Genomic DNA, 20,891 nt, shown 5'->3' with positions numbered 1-20,891 from the left:
TTGTTTCATTAGCTTAATCTCTCGTACTCGAGTACCCAATTAGGACATGTAATTTAATACATGCGAATACCGGCATATGTACAATATACTCAATTTACTCCATTTCAAGGGTACTAATTTATTGTCAAATAACTTCTAGCGCATATATTATAAATTACATTATGAAAATTTAATAATATAGGTAGATTCATGAAAACAAAACATTTAAATATAAATAATATCTCTAGATGTATTCATTTAAATATATCTTCACTAAGGAAGCCTTCACAGCTCCAGTGTAGTAGATACAAGTCACACATATCTAACATAGATAACCACTCAAATTTTGGTCTGGACTCTTTAAATTATTTAGAATCACTTTATTATAAATGGAGAGCTGGTGAGAAAATTAATTATTCGTTATCAAGTTATTTCTCTAAAATAGAACTGGCTCAAGCAGCTTCAAGTAAATTTATATCAATTGCACCACTAAAATCCAATAATAATATAAAAATTGCTAATATTTTGAATTTAGTTAGCTCTTTTGAAACTTATGGTCATCAATTTGCAGAACTTGACCCACTAAATTTGGAGTCCTATACTTGCGCAGCAGTTAAACGTAATCAAGAGATATATAGGAAACTTCTTAAACCAGAAACTCATGGTATTCTAGGCTGTGATGTAATATCATCTTCAGAAAATATTATAATGAATTCAACTTCTTCAACTATCTTAACTGATATTTTATTAAAATATAACAGCTTGAAAGTAGATGATTTGGTTAGAATCCTAGAAAAAATCTTCTGTGGTAAAACTGGCTTTGAGTATATACATGTAAGAAATGAGGAAATAAAAAGTTTTATGAGGAGTGCTGCTATTGAATACTTGTATTGGAAACCCTCAAAAGATGATATAAACAGATATTTGCAAATTCTGGCAAGAGCTCAGCTTTTTGAAAATATGTGCTCAAAAAAATTTCCTACAGTTAAAAGGTTTGGATTAGATGGCTGTGAATCCTTAATTTTAGGTCTTAGTGAGATGCTTAGGAAATTTATTCTTGATGGAAATTCTAAAGATAGTAAAGTTACCATTGGAATGTCACATAGAGGTAGATTAAATGTAATGTGTAATATTTTGAATTTACCACTAGAAAATATGTTTTATTCATTTAGATCTGGCAAATTTATAGATATTGATACAAGAAGTGGGATATATGGGGGAGATGTTAAGTATCACATGGGATACTCTGGTTACTATGAATTAAATGAAAGGTTCATTTCCGATGCACCTGAGGCAAATTACTCAGTATCTTTTGGAGCTATCCCAGTTGAAATTTTATATAATCCATCTCACTTAGAAAGTGTGGTACCAGTTGTAATGGGGAAGGTTAAGTCAGAGCAATACTATAGTGAAAAAAAAGGAGTATTAGATACTGCTAAGAAATATATACCAATATTGATACATGGAGATGCCTCCACTATGGGACAAGGGGTAGTTTCTGAGGCTCTTAATATGTCTAAGATATCATCTTATAATATAGGAGGAAATATTCATATAATAATTAACAATCAAATTGGATTTTGTACATATCCAAGTGAAGAAATAGGGAGTATGTATCCTTCTGATATTTCGCGTGGGTTCGATATTCCAATAATACATGTGAATGCAGATTGTCCAGAATCGGTTGTATATGTATTTTTAAAGTCTTTGGAATTCAGAAACCGATTTCACTCCGATGTATTTATTAACTTAGTAGGTTATAGGAGATTTGGTCATAATGAATTGGATATGCCTTTATTTACACACCCTCTAATGTATAAAAAAATAACTAGCAAACCAGGAATATTTCATCTCTACAAGAAAAAATTGGAGAAAGAAAAAGTTTTTTCGAATACTGAATTAGATCATATTGAAGCTAGTATATCATCATTTATAGAAAACAAGTATAATAATAGTACTTCAAATACCTTCAAGAGAAATTTAGAGGGATTCAAATCACCAACTTTGACTATAGATGATCTTATATCTAGAAGTACATCTGATAATGAACAAGAGATACTCTATCCACCTCAGTGGAGAGTTGAAGAGTTAAAAAATTTGGGTACTAAGTTGTCAACTATCCCGTCCTCAATAGACCTGCACCCAAATATCATAAAAATTTATGAGCAACGAAGTTTAGCAACTGAAAAAGAAAACAAACCACTAGTAGACTATGGTTTAGCTGAAACTCTTTCATTTGCAACACTTCTTAAGGAAGGTATTCACATAAGATTAGTTGGAGAAGATACAAAACGAGGAACATTTTCGCATAGACATTCAGTTTTGTATGACATTAATAATAATCGAGAGTATAGCCCTCTAAAAGAGTTCTCTAAGTTAACAAAGTATTCATTCACTGTTGAAAATTCTACCCTTTCCGAATTTGCAGGATTGGGATTTGAAGTAGGATATGTACAGTCCTCTGGACCTACGCTTGGTATTTGGGAAGCACAGTTTGGAGACTTTGCAAATGGAGCACAAATAATGTTTGACCAATATATATCATCTAGTATCCCAAAGTGGAATCTACAAATTCCAATACTTTGTATTTTGCCACATGGCTATGATGGAATGGGTCCTGAACACTCATCTGCAAGAGTTGAAAGATATTTGCAACTATCAAATGAACCTGAAGAGATACCTGTAAATGAAGGAACAGGTAAACCTATAGATGAGTTAGAGAATATTAATTGGAGACTTATATATTGTAGTAATTCAGCACAATATTATCATATTTTCAGGAAGCATATGTGGTGCAAGAAAAGAATTCCAACGCTAATTTTTTTATCAAAAAGACTTTTAAAATATCGTCATGCGTTCTCTCCACTTAAAGACCTGTCAGAATCAAGTTTTCTATCTCTTATACCAGATAACTCATCAGAAATAGACAATCTACAAGTTCGGAAATTAATAATATGCTGTGGTCAAATATATTATAATTTGGTTCAGCAAAGAAGTTTATTTCCAAATATAAATGTGCCGATAATTCGTCTTGAACAGCTGATACCATTCCCTTGGGCTGAACTATTCAGTCAGATTTCTTCTTTTCCTATATTATCTGAAATTGTGTTTGTTCAAGAAGAACCACAAAATATGGGAGCATGGTCATTTGTTCAACCTAGACTAAGAAGTATAGTTAGTTTAATAGCTAAAACAGTTACAAACTATGAAAAAAGAGTGCCAGAAATAAAATACGCCGGTAGAAAGACAAATTCTGCAACAGCAACAGGTTTTGCAAGTTTACATGAAGAAGAACTGCATAACCTTTTATCAAATATAATTAATTAAAGTAATGTTATACAGCTAACTTTCGTAAAAAAGATATGCTAATCATCTTTAAAAAATTAAACAGAAACATATTATAGTAGACCACTAGATTCTATATGAGAATGAGATACATTCTCGAAAATATCTTTGGGTATTAAGTTTGAGACAGATTGCCTTGAAACAAGGGTTTGGTAGTCATTTATATTATTAATATTTTCTAGTACTTCATTTCTTGAGGTTAACCGGTTAAATATTACTGAAGCAAAATTAATAAAGTTTCCTATTGTCCCTTTAAAATGTGATCGATTATTTTCTTTGTGGGAAGTATCTAATTCTGCAGAGTTTTTTGGAGATTTCCAACTGTTTGGTTCTGGGGTATCAACAATACAAAGAGTGGTAATCTGCATAAATTCATTCCACTCCGTTGGATAAGATCTTTGTAGTAAAATACTTACTAATTCTATAGTGGATATAAGAGCATCAAGTTTTTCCTTAGATACTTCAAAAAAGTTTGTTTTTTTTAAAGACTCAAATAAGGAATTACAGTACATGCATTGCACATTGTTGTCTTTACTAACCAACCCACAGAGACAAGTTTTAGTCAGTTTAGATACAATATATGAAAGTAAAATATCGTCATTTGATATAAAGTACTTGCCATCAGCAGTTTCTCTTACAAAATTTTTATTAAATTGTGATACTGAGAGTGTATTTATTGGGGTATTATAATCATACGATACTTTCAAATGGTTAATTACCTCATTCCAGCAGTTAGTCATATCTTTTATTGGATTATTTAAAGATTTACTTTTAATTTTGCAGTCTGAACTATTTTTTTCATGGTTTATATCATTAGTATTAGCTCGGAAAATTGAATAAAAGTGAAAATAATCTTTTTGTCTCGACCCATACTGAGAAGTGATTTTTTTATTCCCAACTGTTAATGGAATATATTCACTGTATAATGGTGATAAGAATTGCTTTAATATAGATGAATTCTCGGAAGGATCTGCAAGGTATAAAAGACAGCATATTTTTGGCAGTGACAGAAAAGCCTCAATATCATATTCTAGAAAATTTTCTTTAAAGATATTCCTGTTGTTGTAGTTGTTTATACATTCTAATTTACCATCTAATCGAGTAGATGGAAGTTGAGTAGAAAGTGAAAAGTGGCTATTTCTGATTTTAAGCTGAACATTAAATATATAGGAAATAAATTTCACAAGTTTTACTAAGTCAATATTTTCAATATTACTGGATGCAAGATATTTATTAGCAATTCTCCATGATTCTTGAACCTTTAGTATAAATTCATGAAGATGAATATTATTGAAAATATGAGGATCAATCTTTTCAGGTAATTGGCTTAGTGATACTATTTCACCTATCAATTGCTTGAGAGAGTCAATACAAATACTACTTATGACACCAACAATAGAATATGAGGGATCATTCATCTGGTTAGCCATATAATCAATATAACTTATTAGGTTCCAAGATTTGACATTTATAAACTGTCCAACATCTTCATTGCCTTTTCTTTCAATATTTGAAACTCTAAAAAGCTTTTGAAGAAGGAAAAAAAACTTTGGATTTGAGATAATCCTTGAATAAGACGACATAAATTCTTTGGCACAGTAAAATTCAAATCTAAGTGGCTCTTGGGAGTCGTTTAAATTTAATTGTGTATTATTGTACTTATATAGGTGAGTATCCAGCACCATAGAGTTATTTTTTGTAAGTTCATTACTAATAAATTCATAAATATCAATGACAAATCTACGAGAAATACTTTCGATCTTAATTAAATTGTTAATATATAAATCTTCAAATTTAGTCCAATATTCATCAAACAATTTCAAAGTACTGACAATATAACTTCTCCATTCTTGAAAAAGTTCTAAATAATCTATTTCTGATATCTCTACAGTTCTTGAAGCATTACCAGATTCAGGATTTTCATACTTATGCTCAAATTTATTCAAGAGATCTTCAAATTGCAATATTAAGACTATAATACATTGCCATTGGTTATGAAGATCCTTACCAGCTGCAACTACATCGGGCTGAAAGAAGAACTTTTCACCATTTACCCAAATTAAGCTGTAACCATCAACAGCAGCTTCTAATACATCAACGCGGTATGACCTTTTATCTATATTTGGGAATAGGGCTTTATAATTCTTAGTAAAACCATTTCTATACTCCCTACTACTTGGAATAATATTAAGATATTCACATAGAAGTTCTATATTTATTAAAAACAATTTACAGCTTCTATATCCTTCTTTTGTCTTTACACAAAGCTTGGCTGTTGAAATATCTTCAAAATTTAACATTTTGAGATTAGCCAATAATCGTATAAAAATAATTTTTATTTCGCTACCTTTCATAGTTTCATATACAGCATATAAATATCTACACTACTTAAAATCTAGTCATGAAAAGTAGTTCTAACACTTCAAACTTTGAAGTTGAATTCTAAATTTAAAAATTCAATTACTTCTAAATAGCTTAACAATACCTGATGTTATAGATTTTGTCTAGATTCCAAAATGTCAAGGTGGACCTAAGCACAAAATGTGCGGGTGTGAGACATTCCAGGCAGTAATGTCGTATACGAACTAGTAAACATGGACAAATTTGGACGGAAAAGTAAACTCTAGAGTTAAATCCAACTTTATATTCTCGACTTATTCAAACGTGTTCAATTATTTAGTAGGCCCTATCTCTTATGTCATCTAATTAAATCTAGATTTTTCTAAGAATGATGATATTACACGATTAATATGTAGATTAACTATTGAGCGCACTTCCGGAGTTTCTGACAAGGCATGTGTTCCATCTTCAATCATCACAATTTCATGTGGGATATGAGTAGGAATAAATTTTGCAATCTCATTTACGTCCTAAAATAATTTAAAATATATTTAATAAGGTACAAAAAAGATTTAATAGGTTGCCATATAAATAGTACTCTCCAGAAAAGACTCCTTTGGTTGTAATGAAAGTGGTTATTAGTATAACCATGCATTAACTTCTATTAAATAAGAAGATACAAATTCCATGTACTTATGGCCAATTTTTATGTATAAACCACTATGGTTCAGAGAATTGCAAAAAACTTACTTGAGGATCAACGACTTCATCTTTTGTTCCATGAATTAGTAGGAAATACTTAGTATTATGTACATTCTGAAGTAATTTGTAATCAACTTCGCTTCTTTTCTCAATACATTTCAGTGATATTTTTCTCGGAATATTATCTCTTGGCAAGATTTCTGCAAATTCAATTTCACCTGATTTTTGATAATATAAAGTAGTATAAAGTGGATAGTATATTAGACAGTGCAAAAGGTGTAAGTACTTTGTATTTTGACTTACCAGAATTAAGATCCTTAAGTTGTTCGGGGGTGAGATATTTGGAAATAATTGAACTTGTTAGGTTGTATCTAGCTGCTATGCTGACAATTAAGTCGATATCATCATATAGCCAAGAGTACATAATGGCTTCAACTGCACCCCTTGAATGACCAATAATTCCAATAGTAATTAACCCCTGGGACCTAAGAAACTCAATAATCTTCCTCAAGTCATGTATAACTTCTGCTTTGTAGTCTCCGAAACTCCAATCTTTAATACCTTGGGATTCTCCATTTCCATGGAAATCAAAGCGTACTGCATTTACTTTGCAATGTTTTGCAATTGTCTGACAAAGTCGGTTATCTTTAGATGAAAATAGTCCATGACATATTATAACAGTATTCGCATTATATTTATCATGTACAGTAGCAACTGCTGATAATTGATTTCCCTGTCCACTCTCTACAGTAAAATAGCCTCTGCAAATATAAATTGTATAATATACATATAGTAATAATAAATAGTGAAGACTTACTTAGAATCCCTACAGAAATCCCAAAAAGACTTTTCTGAAGACATCTTAGAGTAATTCCTCAATGCACTAGGATTTTTCTTAATAAATAGTACTGAATGCGGTAAATCTCTAAATACTGCTCTAAGGTATCCAAAAAAAGTGAATCCAAAGTTACAAAAATTTAGATTCAATTGGCACCTATACATAGATATATTTATTTTGAAAATATTATATTTACCTAAATCTCACTAATTTTATATGGCGGAACATGTTAGATTAAGAAAAGCAGCAGGCCAGGTTTGGGTTGATAATACCTTAAATGAATGGCCTGAAAACGACTATAGACTATTTTGTGGAGATTTAGGGAATGATATAACAGAGGAAGTTCTTGCAAATAATTTTCAAATATACCCTTCATTCCAAAAGTGTAAGGTAATTAGAGACAAATATACAAATAAAAGTCGGGGATATGGCTTTATTTCTTTTGGAGATCCGCAAGACATGTTGCGAGCATTGAAGGAAATGAATAGAAAGTACATTGGAAGTCGTCCAATAACTTTGAAGAGATCAAGATGGAAAGATAGGGAAATCGACTCTGAGAAAAATAAGAAGTTTGACATATTAATGAATAAACAAGGAGTTAACAATCCACTCAATACAGTCCGAATATTCAAGAAACGAAGGTACAAACACACTACTGATAAAGATAAGAAATAGTAAAGAATAGATCTTATAGAGCTGTTTCCAGTAATTCTAATAATTTACATTAATAACACAATTCTTAAAGAGAATGGAAATTTCTTACTAATATCTACCTTTATTTCATTTATATAATACTCATGCAGCTGTAGTATGAAAAAAAAAGAAAAAATTAAATATAACAAATATAACTTCTACAAATTAGACTTTCTAAGACGCCTTTGTTTTAAAAGTTGTAATGTTTTCTCTACTTCTGAATTAAGAGATAGTATATCCGCATTACTACATATTTCTTTAACATTCCTGCTATTTCTCTGAATTCCAAGTATTTTCCTAGAAGGCTTTAGCTTCTGTTTATTTTTATAAGCTTTTTTTGAAAGGAAAGGAGCTAACCAAGTTTCCTTTGCAATTTTCTCCGATAATTTTTTGTTTACCTCCTGGTTTCTTTTCCAATCATCATTTTCTTTTTTCTTTACAGTAACCATCTTATAAGTGTAAATAAGGTACAAAATATAATTATATCTTGTTGTGTAATAGCTACTTCGGTGTAGTAAGGCGGTTTGTAATACTATAATGAAGAATTTTGAGTGAAATTCCTCTAATATAAAGTTAAGAGTAGCAGAGATATTTGTTTTCAAAGAGAATTTTTAATTTGTATGAGATTTTTGAAATACAATACATTCACTACCAACAATGATTAAAGATTCTGATACTAGATAGCCAGTGAAATTTTAGGAAAGTGGGAATACTAAAAAGAATGACTAAGGGTCACTGAAAAGATCATTTATAGTTAACTATTTCGTTATCTATTTCTTATAATTTTGGTTTTTTTTCAATTCTTAAGATTTCCCGGTTGTAGATTGCAAATATATCACTACTCGAGAATTTCGATAGTAATACCTTTATATAATTTATATAAAATCTGAAACTTCTAATACTTTTGACTTCTTGATTAATAATTAAGTGAATATTTTAGAACACATTGAAAACAAAACGAAAATATGTGCTTTATAATATTAAAAGTAGTTGTATCAGAAGTATACCGATGATAAAAGGTAATGAGAATATATGAAATTATACAGATAAAAAAAAGCCAATTTTGGTAATATATTTAAGAAAATTAGTATATATGTTATTTTAAGAAGTAGATGCCTGAGGATATCCATAGACTTTAGTGACTAAAAAATCACTATGTAAGAATAGTATACATATGTAATAGATAGAAATTCACTAATATAAGTTCAAAAAATAAAAATTTGGATGCTAACTTCAACTATTTAAATAAATGACCCCATACAAGGATAAGTATTAATAGTAGAAAGTTCCAAGCGCCCAAGTCCTCAAGATCATTTAGAATGACTTAATAAGAGAAGTTTTATAAGGGAAGCTGTGGACTTATGTACAAAAGTGCAAATTCATATAGTATTATCAGTGAGAATAGTTATTAAAACTGGGATATATAAGAAATGTTTGGTGCAATAGGAAGGAGAATGTCGGAATCTACGACTGCAAAGAGTGATGTCTCAATGATGAAATTTAATACCAAGAATACTCAAACAAATTTAGTTCATTGGGAAGTTCGTATAAAAGATGCACTAGTGAAATGTGGCGAGTCTTATGACGGTATTGGCGATAAAATGATTGAAACTGTGAAGGAACTGTGCCATACAATAGTAGCAAGTGGACCAGAAGAAACAAACATGGTTTATACATGTATAGCTGAAACAATGGCAGAATGTATTTGTACACTACCATATAAAACTGGTATATATGCTGGATTAACAGCACTAATGTCAACATCTTTAATGGAGGCTGCACCACTTGCAGCAGAAGCAAATGTGTCTATCCGAATTATTAAATTATGTGTTGAAATATTCATATCAGAATTCGAGAAATCTAATTTTCACTTGTGTAAGAATACGCTGCTATTTTTTACTGAGCTCGCAAATTTCTATGTAATTGATTCATCTCAGCTGTTTGCTATATATAATATTATTCTCCAGACTGGAAGCTCTATTGAGGATACCTTTTCATATAATGGTGTATCACACTATTCATTTATATTATTTTCAATAGTTGCATATACACTACCTTATATTAGGGATGAAATAAGGTTTTTAGAGGATAAAGGCGAAATATTTAATGGCCAGAAAGAGGAATACACATATACAGGTATTTTAAGAGAGATGGACGCATTTTACAACTCAAATCTACTGGGTTACTTTGAATTTTTAGATAAGTTACTTTTAGAAATCTGTGGTGAACGCCTAGTAATGAAAAACAATTATGAAAACCCATTTAAGAAATATTGGGAGAAGCTTTTAGAATGGCAGAATCAAGGATATCCTAGAATACAATCAATTTTACGTTTTTATCGTTCAGAAGTTGTTTCTACGTACTCCTCTCAAATACCGATTTTAAAAGATTGTATAAATTTATCTGATTTTGAAAAAATAAAGACTGGATGTATTACAAAGTATTTACCAAGTTTGCTTATAAGATTCCCAAGGACTGATTTTCTAGGTCTTAGTGAATATTTGACAATTCATATCATGGATAATATATTGATATCTTTTATGGAATCTCCATATGAATCGGCTCGTCAATTACTAAAGTTACCTATTATAGCACCTTCTTATGATATTTGTCTTTCAATTTGCTTATGGAATGCCTTATTAAATCCATATACATTATTTAGTACTGCATACATGAATTTGGTGACTGTGAATTTGATAAAATTACAAGGTTCATTCTTAAAAAATGTATGGGCTCCTATTTGGCTAAAAGGAATTGTGGATGTTTGTATTGAACAACCATGGACATTAGGTTCTGAATTTGAGAAAGGTAAGCTTTTCTTCAAAGAAACTTTAGGTGCAGATAACTTTGATATTCAATCTGGCTTAGGAGTTGATGAAGTTAACAGCCAAGAAGATGGTAAATCTAATAATATAGATGATAAAAAGATGAATGTAGATTCTACATCACCAAATAATATCGTTATCAACTACAAAATTTTTCCATCTATTTACTACTTGTCTATTGGAATGCTTAAAATTGCAAAAAAACATATTGCTTATATTTTAGCATTATGTGATACTGATACAATACAGTTACTAAAGAAAATTTTGTGGGAAAATGAGACATTTGGTTTTGCAATATTTGAAATGGATAATAGTTTTGTTCAAGGATTTATATCACTTATAGTGAATAATATGTGTAGGCTTTTGTTACCACAAACGCTTAAAAACATACCAAATGAAGAATTCCAAAAAATAGCAAGAAAGTTCTTGATATCATCAGATTCTTCCATTATTCCAAAATTCTTTGATCAGTTGCGAGAATTTAATAAACTTAGAGAACTTCTAGTATTTAAACTTAATTCAGATGTTGAGATAGAAAAACAGAATATCCTTATTGTTGAATATCTTCGTACGTTGGTTGGACAAAAAATACTTTGTAAGACAGATCCTGATGAGGATGATGAAGTAGCAAAACGATATGAGGAGCGTATAGAACTCAGTGATAAAATAGTTTGCGGTGACTATAAAACTTCAAAAAGAAGATGTACTGAATCTACAGAAACAAAGACTTGTGTTACTGAAGAATCTCAGATTTCCAATTTATGGTCAGCTGAGAGTCTATTTGATTTGTTGTTAGTGACAATTCTATATCATGGAGATAAAAGCATGAGTCACTTAAGCCGACTATTCGCAAATTATAAATCTTCTATTTCACTATTTTGGAAGATTGCAGAGGAAGGAACTGAATCTCAAGAATATGAATCTAAGGTCAATTCCTTACCTACAAATCAGTTTACATTTTGTGTTAGAAGAGGTACTATTGGAATACTAGAGATTATAAACAATGGAAAAGTGGTAATTTTGAACAGAGAAAAAGTAGCAGAGTTAAGATTACTCTGTATTTTGTTTGTATTGTGGGGCGGTATAACGGAGAGTGACTTGAGTTTTTGTATGGGTAATTATACAAACAAAATAAGAATAGTTATTTTTTCGGCAATTAATGAAGGTGCTATATCAACTAGTACGGTTTCAAAATTCTTAGCATATATTTTATCTAGCAAGAATTTTATACTATCACTATTTAATATTATAGATAGTGGGAAGAGATATCAATTATTTATTGAGTACTTCGAACTTTTAACTGATTTGTTAGATAGAGAACTAGCTATACAAGAGTTGAAGCGTAAGAAAAAGCAGGACAATGCTACAAATATAGAAAATCAATCTAAAATCTTGAGTGAAGATAAGGAATTATATGAAAGTACCTCAAATCTTTTGACCATAAGTAATATGTCCTTCTCAGAACTGATAAGTGACATAATTTTGATTTTACTCCATGAGACAGAAAAAAGAGTTGATGAGCAAATAAGTAAACTATTTGATAGTCTTATCTTAGAAGTAGCAACATTCTTATGTATTAGATTTGGGTTTTGGCTTCAAGATATTGTCGAATCTAACAATGTGAGGTTATCTGAATTCCCATCTATATTTGGAGTACTAAAGAGGTTTTATGAAAGAAATTTGGGACATATACTTTTTTATACAAATTCGAATTTGAAATTTAGATCTTTATCAAACTTTAGAAAGAGATTAGAGGAGGAAATGAAACACCATCACTAAAAATGGGCACTATAAATTAATAAGAGTATTGTGAACATCATAGGCGGGAAATACTTGGAATGTGAATATATAACAATTCAAATAACTTTACTATCAGAAGCGTCTGTAGAGATTATTAAGGAAAAAAAAATTAGAACTTGTACTTAAGATATATACAAAAAAATTATATTTGATTAGGCTGTAGGGATTAAGGGAGAGATATTTTAAAACTAAGGAATGTAAAAGTATAATCTTACAAATTAAAATTTGACATTATTCTTGCAGAATATGTTTATGGTGAATTAGCCAAGTAATGTACTTTTTACTCTCATAAAGATATTTTACTCTAGTCTTGTCTCTCAAATAGCTCAATTTAGGTACGATACTTAGAGTTATATTTCTTGGTAAATTGGAAAACTAGGTCAATTTAAGATTAAAGTCCTATACTTAAAAAGGATTATTATTGGAAGTCACTCCAAGTTTGTTTGCACTTTTCATTGAAGCATATTTTATATATCTTGTTTATATTTATATTATTCATGAAAAACAAAGTCCTAGTTACTACTAAATCATTAGAGAAGATCCAAAATTTTGGTGAATAAATCAAAATTACTTTAAGCAAATTTGAAAAATATAGCAAGTATATGGCACAAATAAAAACATATTAAGCTAATAAGAAGAGTGAATATATCTTGCTACTTACAACCTTTAGTGCTATATAATGCTTTGTAATAGAACAAATGAATGGATTATATCTGGGCTACTATTACAAGACATTTTGTAACTAAGGTATCTAAGTGATTTTTAGATATATATACTGAAAATAACTACTTTAGAATTCATAACAGAGGCCAAATATAGTATCAAATAAAATATCTTGTTGAAAATTAGGAACTGAGTGTTGTTTCTGGAAATACCTAAAATTAATTTAATTAGTTTAATCCACTCATGTAAAGAAGCCATCATCTATTATTTAATTTGTACTAATTGCTATATATTTTAATTAAAATATTCTTACCAAGCTACTAATTACCATCTTGATAGTCAGACTACTATTCAGAAGTATTTATATTGTAATCGGACAAATTTTAAGTATAATACAAAGGTTCTTTTGGGTTTGTTAAATAGATATTCCAGGAATTGTGAAAAAGTATATCTTGCAAATTTATAGTCAAACACTTTAGATAGAGCAACTGTGTTAAAACATAAGTATTCTTAATATTGCAGCACTACTATGTTGATTATGCTAGATAAAAGTTGAAGAGTTATCAAAATAGTATGGGTTAGTGACCTGGAAAGTACCAACCCTAGTTGTAACAGCCTACTTTATTGCTGTGAGGATATTACAAAAACATTGAGTATGTATCAAATATCACCTTATATCAGATAGAAATATAACTATATGCAAGTAACAAATGAAGAGAAGTATGAATATTTAGTAACTAAAGTGTATTACTCTTAGACTAATATCTCTTTGATGGTGCCAAATAGGTCTCAGTAAATTTCTTAATATGTGGATAACTCCCCGACAAGCCTTTTTTAATGTCTTCTATTAGCTGAATATACATACTTCTTACATACTTGTAAAAAATATATCCTGATCCACTGTATGTAGGTAGTATAAGCCAAAGAAGTATCATTAACTTTGCGTCATAGTAAAAAGGAATCTTCGTAAATACTACTAATATAGATTCTACTAAGCATATAGAACTGCAAATTACCCAATATGAAAGCATTTGTATCAATTCACTCATTGAGGAGTTATTTCTATTGCAAGGATATATAACTGAATTGAGAGTTAAGTATATAGGGTAAATATACTGTACAGAAAAGCACACCAAATATGGGAATGGGATAATAGTTATTATCATTGCAAATATAGAGGTCTTCAAACCAGGTAGATTTTTATTTAAAAAAAAGTAAAGTTGTATGGAAAAGTATTTGACTACTTTCTTCCTGTCTTATAAATGACTCTCAACCACTAGCAGAGGTACCGAGTTTCAGTTGCACACATAGCGCATATTTGCGCGTCATATACGTTATGTCTTATGGTTGCTTAGCTGGTGTAGGCTGCCCTTCAAATGTCATGAATGACAACTTAATTGCATGTAATTTAGTAGAGTTAGGGCATAAACTAGTTACTTATATAAAACTATTATCTATTTAGGTAGAAATACCTATTGAAACTTAGCTCAACTTTATCAAGAGATGAAGCAGGATGATAGTAGTGTCTTACCGAATGAAGACTCATTTACATTTCAGCCTCAAATTAATCCAAATAGTCGTAAAATTGCAAATAGTTTGAGAAAGAAATCTATCTTAAAACTATTTGAGATATTGTCAAATGGTTCTGAAGTAATAAACTTAATGGATATTTATAAATATACGGACCCAAGTACAAGGATTTTAGATACACAACAAGTTATTTCAATTCAATATTTCATACCATTTGTAATAAGTAAAGCGATTCACTTGCCAGCAAATGAAATACCTGAATCTATTAGTGAAGTATCAAATTTAGTTGTTAGTAAATTTAATAATAATCCATTATATTTTGAGCTGGATAATAAGATGTGCCTTTTTATTAGTCGCATCTCATTCTTAAAACTAATGCTTGACTATATACGATCTTCTAATGGAAAAAGATATCCAATTAAATTTAATATAAATACTGATAAGCACCAAAGTAGTGATTATCAAGACAAAAGAAGTATAGATATAAAGAAGAATAGTATAAAAGCCGGAAGTCAGAAAGTAAAATTACAAAATAACTCAACAGTATCCAATATTGGTCCAAGGATGGAGAAAGCAATAAGTAACTATTTTGAAAAATTAAAGAAATTAGAAGAGCAGAGAAATGCAGAACAAAAATTTGATTTAAACCCAGAATGCACATTTAGCCCAAATTTAATACCATCGATGTACACAAAAACTAACCAGTCATCCAAATTTTATAGCAAAGATGCGTGTATGACAATATTACGCAAATATCTTGAGCTTGATACTGGAGATGACAAAAATATAGAGTCATATTTCAATTCGTTGAAAGAGTGCACTTTTCAACCTAATATTGAGAAATTCTTGGCTGAGAGTGTAAAACAAGAAATGATGAATGCTGCTATTCTTAGAAAAATGAACCCTTGCAAAAGTATACAAAATTATAGTAGTATTATTGAAGAGGAATGGCAAGATGCAATTAAGACTTTAATAAGGGAAAATCCAAAGAAGCATTGTAGATTGGTACTTTATTCAAAAAACCAAAGACCAAAAAAAAGCAGAGCAATTTACGATTGGCAAAAAAGTGAACAAGGTCCAGTATATAGAAACTGTATTAAAAGCTGTAGTAAGAGTAAATACGTTTCAAATGGAGCGGAAAGTAAAAAGTATTCACCTTATAAATGGGAAGATGACTTGCGGTCATATAATGACAGATATGATATTGGACTAATTAAAAATGATGTTAACCATACAGAAAGTACTGAAATACTCTCTGAAAAAATTAAGTTGAGAAATAATAATTGGAATAGGTACATTAGATTGAAAGATAGGCATTTGCAAAGCCTAGTTATAGCAAACATAGATATCCTTAAAGACATAGAAAACAACCAGATGGAAAATTCTGCTTCAACTAATAAAGCAAGATTCTATGCAAATACAATTGAATTAGTTAGTCCACCAGCTGTAATTGCTATTAAGAAAGATATTGTTAAGTATTTGGAGGCTGAGCTATCAAAACCTTTACCAAACTTAATTGAGCTTTATGGTATTGATGATTAGAGCCTAATACATAAATCTTCAGAAATATAAAAATATTGCACTTCAGTAATAATACATCTAGATATATCTAATTTATTTTTTATTTAATAAAATAGTCATGTAAAATATTATATGAACTAGAAAGATTCTAATATTACTTGCGTATCACCATCTCGATAGTACACTATCTTAGTGGGAAAGTAATACAAAATCTAGATAGGTCTATATTCATGATTAGGAAAAAGAGTAGAAATTAGTTTGACAAGTAATAATATTGACGGTTTCTAAATCGCGTCTTTAAAAAAGAAATTAAGATCAACAGGTAGTAAAGAAATAAGAATTTTTGCTTGCAATTTGCGCAGATGGAAATCAAATATCTCTTTTTAAATCTTGTATTTAAGAAATACTTTCAATTATTAAGCATGTAAAAAAACTTTATCACTTTACACTTCATTATTACTGTATAGCAACACCGTTGTATAGATATACATAACCATCCATATAAAATAGACTTTTTAAGATATTGTCTCTAGATTGTAAAGGTTTGTCTATGTTGCGAAATTTCAGTTCCCACAGATTATAGTTCATAATTAGACACATTAATCTATAATAGTGTGACCTATCTCCTATCGGTCTTTCTTATGAAATTAAGTATGCTTACACTATTATCTTGTGGCTTACTCTTAGTATTATGTGTAGTAAATTTCGTCATTTTACTGAATTTAAAGTTGCCAATACTACTTTTCATGATATTTTGACCTTTATGAAAAGCTGTTGATATAGGGCGTTTTACACCAGTGATTTTATTGTAACGAAAACTATCTGAGTTGGAATTTTCCCTAAATCTTGATTTTAAATTTAAAGTTATTTCGTTGTATTTATTTTGTAAGAATCCAATTATTTGAGGCATATTATTAGGTATATATGTCAATACGAGATCTGAAGCAGTAATTTTAGCCAAATCTTCATCGACACAAAATTCTTGTGTTTGTCCCTTACTTTTACTTGAAAGGTCACTGTGTTCCTTTAATAAAATATTCTGCTCAATTGCCAATCTAGATGATAATTCAATTCTTTTAAACAAATAAAATTGGAGCTTTTCATCATTCAGAAGATAAAATCTATTATCTAGTGAGAAGTGGTTGAAATCACAGTTCTCACCAAAATCTAGATTATCCATGGAAGAGCTATCTATATCTGTAACAAGGAATTAAGTCAGTAACTATTTTTACATCATTAAATGTAAAGAGGCTAGTGTATACTTACTAATTACATCGCAGATACTGGTAATTTTCTCTATAAGTTTGGGGTTCCTTAAAAATATTATCAGTAGTTTTCTTAGGTTAGATATTGAGAAGCTTACACTGCCAATCTGTTCTTCCTGAAAATTTTCGTGAATATAGCTACAGTATTCATATATGACCTTTTTCAGATGTAAGTGTTTAGCTTCCTTTTTTCTTGCAAAGTTGAGTAGAGGTATAAAGAAAAATAAGGGATCTACAATAGTTCCGATATAAACAACTAATTTTGAGATACATAAATCGTTATAGAATGCAGAGATTGGTAGATTGTGTAGTCTTTCCGAGCATTCTTTAAGTTCATATATACAAGAACGTTTATTATTATAAATAAATTGACATAAGTTAGAGGATTTAGGGTGAGGAATTACAACCAGTTCCAAGTCTTCATTCCAATCTTCAATCTCAGGTATTAGTATTAGCTTGTGATCAGCAGGCATACTTGCAGTAGTTAAATGCTTAGAATAAATTGTTGTATGTCCAAAGCTCACAATCTCATTTTAGTCTAACAGGCGCAAAACTTAGTAATAAACAGCGAAGTCCTGTACCAAGAAGTTTTTAGTGGCTTAGAAAGTGACGGCAAATATTCTATAAAATTTAATACTTTAAGTAAATTATTTAATATTAGCCTGAGAGTCTAAGTAAAATACTGGTCCTTTATATCTAGCACTTTAAAGGTGAAATTTATATTCCAACTCTCTGGGTATAGTAGATTTACAACTATTTTTAGTTACAATATATTTCATTTAATATAGTGAGATATATCACCTGTCCTAATTTGTAATTATCTGTATACAAAATAAGTAACATTCTATTGCAATACATTAAGTGGACTGAGATACAAGTATACTAAGCTAATTATATTTAAAAAAATTAAGAATACTTATTATAAACACTCCAAGTAATCAATTAAATTCAGATATATATTTACAAATGCACTTAGTAATTTACATTTTTAACTCTAAATCCCATGCAAGAACATATTTCAGTAAAAAAGCAAATTGAAGACCTAATTTTCTCATCTTGACTTGATTGATCATTGAAAGAATTTGAACTACTTAGCTTGTTAAATAGTATCATACTTCCTTGGAATTTTCTTGGAGAATCTTTGGCCTTTTTTCTACTGACAACACTTGCAGGCATTCGATCATTCTGGCTAATAAGCAATGTAGATGTAGATTTATTATCCATATTTTTGACTACCCGATTACTATTTGAACGAAGAAGACAACCATTTCTTTTATCTATTAATGATGTAGTTGTGTAAGACAAGCTTGGTGAACGTCCCCTCTGTAGTTTATCTGTTTTATTTGATCTTGCAGAAGATATTGTTGAAACTTCAGAAACTGACAACTCTACATTTTTGATAGGCGATAAGGAGTCTAAGTTTGATGCATCACTACTATCTGATATAATACCAACCATACTTCCCCCACTACAACTATATTCTGAAGCTGCTCTTCCAAATTTACAATCATTGATTCTTGAGATTAGTTTACTATTTTCATTACTACAATTAACCTTAATATCTACTAATCCTTCTAAATAATTAAAATTACTTCTTGTACAATAAATAGGATCAGGTTCACTCATTTGCTAGCTAATTATTAAAAAATTTAGGTATCTTCCAAGATGCTTCACTTAAGGCCACACTGAATCAGACTTTCAGACGTATGAGGATGCGACGCGGACTACTATAATATTAAACTGCAAAGTAATATTTAGATTTAACTACTACTACTCGAAATTAACATGAGTTTAAGCATAATTTTTATATAGAAATATAGAAATATAGAATCTGAATTCTTTACTATTTATCTTTATAGGTTTTCTCTCTTCTTTAAAAAGAAAGGAAAATTAAAAAAATGTAATATATATATATATATACAGGAAGTAATTAGTATTGTACCTGTAATAGATCATATATATTAGTAATTACTAATAAATATTATTTAGATTATGTGATATAAAAATCTTATAGTCAACTAAAAAGAAAAATAGAAAAACAAGTAGAAACAAGACCTTAGTGGATGATGCATGCAACTATTGGCGCTAATTTTTCAGTGATCTTTATAAGCTAGGTGAGGCTGAAATAATTGAAAATTTTTTTTAAAAAAATAATTGAATGGAATATTATATCAGTGTATGTAGAGCAGTATCTGACATAAAAATCTGTGTTAAATTACATTTATTGTCTGGTACTAACATTTATCTAATAATTCTGCCGCCTCTACTCATCAGCTTTTTACAATACTTTATCTGAATATATAAACTCTTTAATATTGTTCTTGAAATACAAAGATGCATAATATCATAATACATGACTGAAAATATTTCAATAGATACTGAAAAGGAAGAATATGAACTTGATAGGGCTTTAGACGTCTTACTAGCTGAAAAAAGATTATGGGAAGAAGCTTTTAGTGCAGCTCAGAATGAAATCAAAGAAAAAAGTGAGCAAATAGCAGCTTTAACTTTAAAGTTACAGGAAAATTCATTAGCGTATAGTTATAGAGAGAGTAAAACAGATGAATTTACAGTTGAAGATAATATTAAGATGTTAACTTTTCCAGCTAACAAAAGAGATAATATTCCAAGCAATACTGTAGCTATTAATATGAATACTAGTAATAAAAGCGAATTTGAGAATTATGCTCTGAGGGAACTGATTAAGATTGGGAAGAACCAAATAGACAGTGCGGATGGTACCTGTAAGATCATTTCTATGGTGGAAACATCTCAAAGTATTGAAGCAGCCTATGCTATTATATGGAAACTTCTTGCAGAGTCAAATACTGAAAAATTAATGCTAGAAAGGCTTATAGAATCACTTAAGTCTGAATTAAATACAGCTCAAGAAGCTGTACAATTGCTTCACAAAAAGATACAAGATACTGAAAATAACCACCACTTAGTTTCAATAGCATACTCTTCACAAATGAAATCTATACAAAATGATTTATCTAGTGCCTGCAAAGATATAGAGTTTTGGAAAAACCAATATGAGACATTAGCTGCAGATAAATTAAATAAAAATACTTTAAGTCAATTGACTTCACAATTTGAGGAGTTTAACACAGAAGAATGGTGTGATCTATCTTGTGGAGCAAATACTTCATACTCAGTAGAAATAACTCCAAATTCTTTTTGGTGGTTTATAGCTTTATAAATCTGAAGATTTGTTTTTGGAAACTAGACTGATTTTTACAATTTCTTCAAAAAAATTTATAGTTGCATGCATATAACGGTATTTACATACATGCATATAACGTGGAATTTATCAGATACCCCATAGATATTCAATAGAAATACACAAAAATGAAAGTGAATAAATATATCTTACCTCTTGTCGTTTTA

At 29.7% G+C, this 20,891-nt stretch overlaps 11 protein-coding genes across 11 annotated transcripts, besides 11 other annotated features; 5 read left to right on the top strand and 6 right to left on the bottom strand.

Moving 5' to 3' along the window:
* Positions 1–142: 142 nt before the first annotated feature.
* Positions 143–180: a sequence feature (AT_rich).
* A 9-nt stretch (positions 181–189) lies between these two features.
* CMU_035820 (2-oxoglutarate dehydrogenase, putative) lies at positions 190–3,306 on the top strand (the record flags this gene model as incomplete). The annotated part of the gene is made up of 1 exon (XM_002141722.1): positions 190–3,306. One exon carries the CDS (start codon positions 190–192, stop codon positions 3,304–3,306), a length of 3,117 nt encoding a protein of 1,038 aa, XP_002141758.1.
* Positions 3,307–3,377: 71 nt separating this feature from the next.
* CMU_035810 (uncharacterized protein) lies at positions 3,378–5,678 on the bottom strand (the record flags this gene model as incomplete). The annotated part of the gene is made up of 1 exon (XM_002141721.1): positions 3,378–5,678. The coding sequence occupies one exon, from the start codon at positions 5,676–5,678 to the stop codon at positions 3,378–3,380; it is 2,301 nt and encodes a 766-aa protein (XP_002141757.1).
* Positions 5,679–6,026: 348 nt separating this feature from the next.
* CMU_035800 (uncharacterized protein) lies at positions 6,027–7,227 on the bottom strand (the record flags this gene model as incomplete). The annotated part of the gene is made up of 4 exons (XM_002141720.1): positions 6,027–6,194; positions 6,415–6,584; positions 6,670–7,127; positions 7,184–7,227. 4 exons carry the CDS (start codon positions 7,225–7,227, stop codon positions 6,027–6,029), a joined length of 840 nt encoding a protein of 279 aa, XP_002141756.1.
* Positions 6,196–6,222: a sequence feature (AT_rich).
* A 143-nt stretch (positions 7,228–7,370) lies between the features above and the next one.
* Positions 7,371–7,399: a sequence feature (AT_rich).
* Positions 7,400–7,420: 21 nt separating this feature from the next.
* On the top strand, positions 7,421–7,879 carry CMU_035790 (RRM domain-containing protein; the record flags this gene model as incomplete). Its single annotated transcript, XM_002141719.1, has 1 exon — positions 7,421–7,879. One exon carries the CDS (start codon positions 7,421–7,423, stop codon positions 7,877–7,879), a length of 459 nt encoding a protein of 152 aa, XP_002141755.1.
* Positions 7,880–8,017: 138 nt separating this feature from the next.
* Positions 8,018–8,052: a sequence feature (AT_rich).
* Positions 8,053–8,055: 3 nt separating this feature from the next.
* Positions 8,056–8,346, bottom strand: CMU_035780 (uncharacterized protein; the record flags this gene model as incomplete). The annotated part of the gene is made up of 1 exon (XM_002141718.1): positions 8,056–8,346. The coding sequence occupies one exon, from the start codon at positions 8,344–8,346 to the stop codon at positions 8,056–8,058; it is 291 nt and encodes a 96-aa protein (XP_002141754.1).
* A 416-nt stretch (positions 8,347–8,762) lies between these two features.
* Positions 8,763–8,783: a sequence feature (AT_rich).
* A 544-nt stretch (positions 8,784–9,327) lies between these two features.
* Positions 9,328–12,501, top strand: CMU_035770 (uncharacterized protein; the record flags this gene model as incomplete). The annotated part of the gene is made up of 1 exon (XM_002141717.1): positions 9,328–12,501. One exon carries the CDS (start codon positions 9,328–9,330, stop codon positions 12,499–12,501), a length of 3,174 nt encoding a protein of 1,057 aa, XP_002141753.1.
* Positions 12,502–13,471: 970 nt separating this feature from the next.
* Positions 13,472–13,493: a sequence feature (AT_rich).
* Positions 13,494–13,943: 450 nt separating this feature from the next.
* On the bottom strand, positions 13,944–14,351 carry CMU_035760 (TB2/DP1, HVA22 family protein; the record flags this gene model as incomplete). Its single annotated transcript, XM_002141716.1, has 1 exon — positions 13,944–14,351. The coding sequence occupies one exon, from the start codon at positions 14,349–14,351 to the stop codon at positions 13,944–13,946; it is 408 nt and encodes a 135-aa protein (XP_002141752.1).
* Positions 14,352–14,688: 337 nt separating this feature from the next.
* CMU_035750 (uncharacterized protein) lies at positions 14,689–16,257 on the top strand (the record flags this gene model as incomplete). Its single annotated transcript, XM_002141715.1, has 1 exon — positions 14,689–16,257. One exon carries the CDS (start codon positions 14,689–14,691, stop codon positions 16,255–16,257), a length of 1,569 nt encoding a protein of 522 aa, XP_002141751.1.
* Positions 16,258–16,325: 68 nt separating this feature from the next.
* Positions 16,326–16,351: a sequence feature (AT_rich).
* A 504-nt stretch (positions 16,352–16,855) lies between these two features.
* CMU_035740 (uncharacterized protein) lies at positions 16,856–17,974 on the bottom strand (the record flags this gene model as incomplete). Its single annotated transcript, XM_002141714.1, has 2 exons — positions 16,856–17,433; positions 17,503–17,974. The coding sequence occupies 2 exons, from the start codon at positions 17,972–17,974 to the stop codon at positions 16,856–16,858; spliced, it is 1,050 nt and encodes a 349-aa protein (XP_002141750.1).
* A 141-nt stretch (positions 17,975–18,115) lies between these two features.
* Positions 18,116–18,161: a sequence feature (AT_rich).
* A 228-nt stretch (positions 18,162–18,389) lies between these two features.
* Positions 18,390–18,427: a sequence feature (AT_rich).
* Positions 18,428–18,473: 46 nt separating this feature from the next.
* On the bottom strand, positions 18,474–19,127 carry CMU_035730 (uncharacterized protein; the record flags this gene model as incomplete). The annotated part of the gene is made up of 1 exon (XM_002141713.1): positions 18,474–19,127. One exon carries the CDS (start codon positions 19,125–19,127, stop codon positions 18,474–18,476), a length of 654 nt encoding a protein of 217 aa, XP_002141749.1.
* A 260-nt stretch (positions 19,128–19,387) lies between these two features.
* Positions 19,388–19,421: a sequence feature (AT_rich).
* Positions 19,422–19,624: 203 nt separating this feature from the next.
* Positions 19,625–19,657: a sequence feature (AT_rich).
* Positions 19,658–19,854: 197 nt separating this feature from the next.
* CMU_035720 (uncharacterized protein) lies at positions 19,855–20,703 on the top strand (the record flags this gene model as incomplete). The annotated part of the gene is made up of 1 exon (XM_002141712.1): positions 19,855–20,703. One exon carries the CDS (start codon positions 19,855–19,857, stop codon positions 20,701–20,703), a length of 849 nt encoding a protein of 282 aa, XP_002141748.1.
* Positions 20,704–20,891: the final 188 nt, after the last annotated feature.

This window comes from Cryptosporidium muris, genomic scaffold (genome assembly GCF_000006515.1).
Source record: "Cryptosporidium muris RN66 scf_1106632373425 genomic scaffold, whole genome shotgun sequence".
In the NCBI taxonomy this organism is placed as follows: domain Eukaryota; phylum Apicomplexa; class Conoidasida; order Eucoccidiorida; family Cryptosporidiidae; genus Cryptosporidium; species Cryptosporidium muris.
The sequence above is the reverse complement of the archived record's forward strand: the minus strand, read 5'-3'. Positions and strand labels throughout refer to the sequence as shown.